The following is a 5,614-nucleotide window of genomic DNA, read 5'->3' as shown; positions in this document are numbered from 1 at the left end:
CAAAGTAGTATAGCTTCTGCAACAACACAATCTCAATAGCTTATCGCAACATCGATCATGCATGCAGGAAAATATTAACCATTGCATGCCGCGGAGAACTAGCTCAGACATCTTAAGAAGCAATTTTTTTCCACCAGCAGTTCGTAACACCCCACTAAAAATAGCTTACTCCGAGCGTGAAAGAGTAGTATGAGCTCAATATGATGAACATGCAAATATAAGCAGTCGATCGATTGCAGTGCTCGGTCGATGTGCTTCGCTATTCTCTATTGAGTGGAAATATTGACGATGGATGCTGCAGAGGCACTGGAGATCCTACTACAAGCACGTGCTGCTCCTGGCGTACCAGAGCTGCGGCGTGGTGTACGGCGACCTGAGCACGTCGCCGCTGTACGTGTACAAGAGCACCTTCGCCGGCCCGGTCCGGCGGTTCGAGGACGAGGAGACCATCTTCGGCGTCTTCTCGCTCGTGTTCTGGACCATCACCCTCATCCCGCTCCTCAAGTACGTCTTCATCGTGCTCAGCGCCGACGACAACGGCGAGGGCGGCACCTTCGCGCTCTACTCGCTGCTGGTGCGGCACGCCAAGTTCAGCCTGATGCCCAACCAGCAGGCCGCCGACGAGGAGCTCTCCGCCTACCACAAGCCGGGCTACGCGGCGCAGGACACGGCCATGCTGCGCGCGCTCCGCCACTTCCTCGAGAACCACAGCAAGTCGCGCACCTGCCTCCTCCTCACCGTCCTCTTCGGCGCCTCCCTCGTCATCGGCGACGGCGTCCTCACCCCGGCCATGTCCGGTGCGTCCGCGCGTGAAACAATTTCCTTGCAGTGATCTTGATCTCAATGGCTGCCTGCTGATCTTGTTCGATCCTCGCAGTGATGTCGTCGTTCTCGGGTCTGCAGGTCCATTCACACACGCTAACAAACGGTGAGTGTTCGCAGCACTGCTAGTCCTTGCTGCAACAAAGATTTATACTTATCGGAACAAAGGTTTTCCACTTACTGGAACCACCAGCCATCGCTGCTTGCTGCTAATTTGCCGGCCCTCTGAAAAAGAGAGCAGGTGAGGTGGTGATCCTGTCGTGCATTGTGCTGGTGTGCCTCTTCACGCTGCAGCACTGGGGGACGCACCGCGTCTCCTTCCTGTTCGCGCCGGTCATCGTCACCTGGCTCCTCCTCCTGGGGGGCACCGGCGTCTACAACATCATCGTGTGGAATCCCAGGGTGTTCTACGCGCTCTCTCCCACCTACCTCATCAGGTTCTTCATGAGGACCGGCAAAGAGGGCTGGATTGCACTCGGAGGGGTGCTACTCTCCATGACAGGTACCAACAATGGCATGCATGCAGTGTACAGCTAGTATATCTTCACACGAACTGCCTTGTTTATTTACTCCCTCTGTTCCATGTAGTGCGTATAGATTTTTTTATAAAGTCAAACTTTGACCAAAAAATTTATAGATAAAACTATTAATATCTGTAATACCAAATATATAAAATAAAACTACATCTTATGATGAATCTAATGATATATGTTTGCCATTTTAGATGTAAATGTTTTTTTTCTGTGAATTTAGTCGAAGTTTGTGAGGTTTGACTTTCAAAAAAATATGTATGTGCTACATTGTGAAACGGAGTGGGTACCTTAATTGAATCAGTTGATCTTAATTTGCACATTTCAATATATGCGTTGCAGGCACAGAGGCTATGTTTGCAGACCTTGGCCACTTCACAGCAACATCCATAAGGGTACATCCGCATGGTTCTCAAGCTTTATTTGTTGATAACTTAATGCTCTGTTTTCCTTTAATCATGACAATGGCGTCATGGTAATTAAGCATTCAGCTTGGTTAATAGGTCAACTAACCACTTCAACGGGTCATAATGGGAAATGTCATACACTCGTAGTACCATATGCATAATACTAAATTACTAATGTACGAAACTATCTTTATAATGCATAGTACTCCCTCCATCCCAAATTTTTTGTCTTAGATTTGTCTATGTACGGATGTATATAACACTAAAACATAACTACATACATCCGCATTTAGACAAATCTAAAACAAGAATTTTGGGACGGAGGGCGTATTATAATTTGATAACAAAGATGACCTTATTTATTATTTTATACTTCCTCCGTCCCAAAATAAGTGGCTTAACCTTAGTACAATTTTGTACTAAAGTTAGTACGGAGGGAGTATTAAAATATAATACCACATCATCTATTATTTTACACACTTCCTTTCTTCAACTAATATAATGTTGATTTTAGCGGCATGTCTAGTGGAAAATGCATGAAACTACATGATACGGCATTATGATATCCCACCATGAAAGGTTTTCTGGAAAATCAAATGAACCATTATTGTCACTGACAGGTGGCCTTTGTGGGCCTGATCTACCCATGTTTGGTGCTGCAGTACATGGGACAGGCGGCCTTCCTGTCCAAAACCCCCGAGTGCGATATCCACTTCATCTTCTTCAAGTCCATACCCGGTAATTAAATCTATTTTGCTACATCTCAATCGATTCAGATTTTCTTTAACCCTGGCTCATTCAAGAAGTGCACTTCGCGCTAATAAACTGAAGTTGACTCCGCAAAAAAATAAAAAAATAAATTGAAGTTGTACTTTTCTGGGCCATTCAGGATTAAGAAAATCTCTGTCGACTTAGACCTATTCGAACTTGCTAGGGCCAGTTCTTTTGGGCGGTTTGAAAAACAAGCTGCCTCTTCCCAGCTTAAAAAAACAAGCCATCTTCTAAATTTATTGAAACTTTTAAATTAGTCATTTCATAACTAGTTTTAAACGAGAAATTGCTTTTGGAAGCCTAGCTCCATGGAGGCCTTCAAATGCAAAATTCAAAATTCGTGAAAATTCATATTTTTTACGTTTCAAAAAATTCTAAAAAAATACAGATATAAATGAAGGCATAGAGCACAAGTGTGTAAATTTTCAGGACGAATTATGTTGAAATGAGGACTATCCAAAAAACAAATTTAGTGCTTTTTAACACATGATACTATTCATCCTCCTAGACCATGAATTTGTCATTTTTGTATAGGACGCATTTCAACGTATTTCACCTTGAAGTTTACACACATACACCTCGCATCCTTCTTTACTTTTACAAAAAAATCAGATTTTTTTAAACCAAAATTTTATTTTTTTCAAAAATTCGGCCTCCATGGAGGCCGAGATCCAAAACGCCCTACTCATTTAAAAGCCCCAAAAGGCTTATGAGGAAAGCTGCAAAGGAGACAGCTTATTTTGGAAGTTGTCAAAAGAACTGGCCAAAGTGCTCTTTTGATCCTGAGCTCATAAGCTCCCGCATGAACAGTAAAATCGAAAAAAGAAAAAAAAAATCAACAAAATCTATTTTTTTGTGATAAACATTGATGAATGTTCTAACGCCGTGCAAAATTTCAGGTCGAAATGATATCCGTGGAGGTCTGGGCAAAAATAACAAAATTGATGCTCCAAAATGCTTCCAACAATAGTCTTATTGGACCATCGATTTTTTTCCCAGACCTCCACGAATGTCATTTCAACCTGAAATTTTGCATGCAGTTAGAAAATTTATCAATGTTCATCACAAAAAAAAATCAAATTTTTTTGAACGTTTTGACTTTTTTTTTTGATTTTACTGTTCACGCGAGAGCATATGAGCTCGGGATCAAATACTCCATGTCCACTGGCTAAAGTGCTCTTTTGATCCGGAGCCAAGAACTGGCCCCTACTCACATTGGCTCCACGCACAAAAATCAAAGTGTCTGTTATGACGATGTAGTGTGGATATGTGATCCCGACATGAATGAAATGTGGGTGCAGTGCGGTTGTTCTGGCCGGTGCTGGTGGTCGCGACGCTGGCTTCGATCGTGGGCAGCCAGGCGGTGATCACGGCCACCTTCTCCATCGTGCGGCAGTGCATGGCGCTTGGCTGCTTCCCGCGCGTGAAGATCGTGCACACCTCCAGCCTCATCCCGGGGCAGATCTACAGTCCCGAGATCAACTGGCTCCTCATGCTCGTCTGCCTCAGCGTCACCGTCGGCTTCCGCGACACAATGCTCATCGGCAACGCATACGGGATGGCGTGCTCCGGCGTGATGGTGGTCACCACGCTCCTCATGACGCTGGTGATCATCTTCGTGTGGCAGCTGGGCTTCATCATGGCGACGCTCTTCCTGCTGGCCTTCGGCGTGGTGGAGGGGGTGTACCTGTCGGCGGCGCTGATGAAGGTGCCGCAGGGCGGGTGGCTGCCGCTGGCGCTGTCACTCCTGTTCGTGGCCATCATGTACACGTGGCACTACGGCACTCGGCTGAAGCACTCGTTCGACGTGCAGAACAAGGTGTCCCTGCGGTGGATCCACGCGCTGGGCCCCAGCCTGGGCATCGTGCGCGTCCCCGGCATCGGCCTCATCTACAGCGAGCTGGCCAGCGGCGTGCCGGCCGTCTTCTCGCACTTCGTCACCAACCTGCCGGCGTTCCACCAGGTGCTGGTGTTCGTGTGCGTCAAGGCCGTGCCCATCCCGCACGTGTGCCCCGAGGAGCGGCACCTGGTGGGCCGCATCGGCCCGCGCGACTTCCACATGTTCCGCTGCGTCGTCCGGTACGGCTACAAGGACCTGCTGGGCGAGGAGAGCGACTTCGAGAACGACCTGGTGCTCCGCATCGCCGAGTTCGTGCACATGGAGGCCGCCGAGGCTGCCGACAACCGCCCCAGCGACGGCGCCGCGTCGGCCGTGGAGGGCCGGATGTCCGTGGTGAGGCGGCCCGGCGACCTGGCGCGGACGGGGCGGCTGCTGGTGCAGGAGCCGGCGGACGAGGAGAGCCTCGTGGTGCGCGCGGCCACGGCGGCCACGGATGGCGACAAGTCGGACACGCTGGAGTCGCTGCAGGCCATCTACGAGGCCGAGTCCCCGGGGGCGGCGTACGGCGGCCGGCGGCAGCGCGTGCGGTTCGAGCTCTCGGACCTGGCGGGCGAGCACGTGGACCCGGAGGTGAAGGCGGAGCTGGCCGCCATCGTGGAGGCTAAGCACGCCGGCGTGGCCTACATCATGGGGCACTCGTACATCAAGGCCAGGAAGAGCTCCAACGTGTTCAAGAAGTTCGCCATCGACATAGCCTACAACTTCCTCCGGAAGAACTCCAGGGGCCCCGCCGTGGCGCTCAACATACCGCACATCAGCCTCATCGAAGTCGGCATGATCTACTACGTCTAGCTGCTAGCGTTTGTCGATTAATTGTTTCATCCTTACATATGTGGAAGCATGCATTAAACTGCAGATGACGTATACTCCTACATATAGTAGCTAGGCCAAGACATGAATGAATAATCAAGAGCAGATAACATAAACATATACGCATGCCAAGAGTCTTATTTCCCTTATAGTTTGCACATGAGAGCGGATGGAGACGAAAACTAAACTTACGGTCTAACAAATTAAACACGACTTTTTCTACCTCTTCGCGACCCACCCCATGCCCCCTCCGCCTCTCGCGACCAACCTAGCCCCACCGCCGTCGCCGCCCCCCACCGCCGCCGCTCCCACCGCGCACCAAGCGAGCGCAGGCGCTTCTGCCTTCCTGCTCCCTCCCCCATGCCGATCCACAT

General features: G+C 49.4%; 1 protein-coding gene across 1 annotated transcript; it reads left to right on the top strand.

Annotated features, from left to right (window-relative positions):
• Positions 1-292: 292 nt before the first annotated feature.
• Positions 293-5,222, top strand: LOC119309099 (probable potassium transporter 3). The gene is made up of 6 exons (XM_037585183.1): positions 293-797; positions 878-907; positions 1,040-1,324; positions 1,695-1,747; positions 2,380-2,497; positions 3,832-5,222. The coding sequence occupies exons 1-6, from the start codon at positions 293-295 to the stop codon at positions 5,220-5,222; spliced, it is 2,382 nt and encodes a 793-aa protein (XP_037441080.1).
• Positions 5,223-5,614: the final 392 nt, after the last annotated feature.

Source organism: Triticum dicoccoides, chromosome 1B (genome assembly GCF_002162155.2).
Source record: "Triticum dicoccoides isolate Atlit2015 ecotype Zavitan chromosome 1B, WEW_v2.0, whole genome shotgun sequence".
NCBI classification, from domain to species: domain Eukaryota; kingdom Viridiplantae; phylum Streptophyta; class Magnoliopsida; order Poales; family Poaceae; genus Triticum; species Triticum dicoccoides.
This window is presented reverse-complemented; position numbering and strand designations above follow the sequence as displayed.

Excerpts from the sequence above, each read along its gene's own strand:
- LOC119309099 (XM_037585183.1), top strand. The coding sequence starts at position 293 with ATGCTGCAGAGGCACTGGAGATCCTACTACAAGCACGTGCTGCTCCTG. Across the intron at positions 798-877 it reads CCTCACCCCGGCCATGTCCG|TGATGTCGTCGTTCTCGGGT; the intron begins GTGCGTCCGCGC and ends CGATCCTCGCAG. Across the intron at positions 908-1,039 it reads GTTCTCGGGTCTGCAGGTCC|CCGGCCCTCTGAAAAAGAGA; the intron begins ATTCACACACGC and ends GCTGCTAATTTG.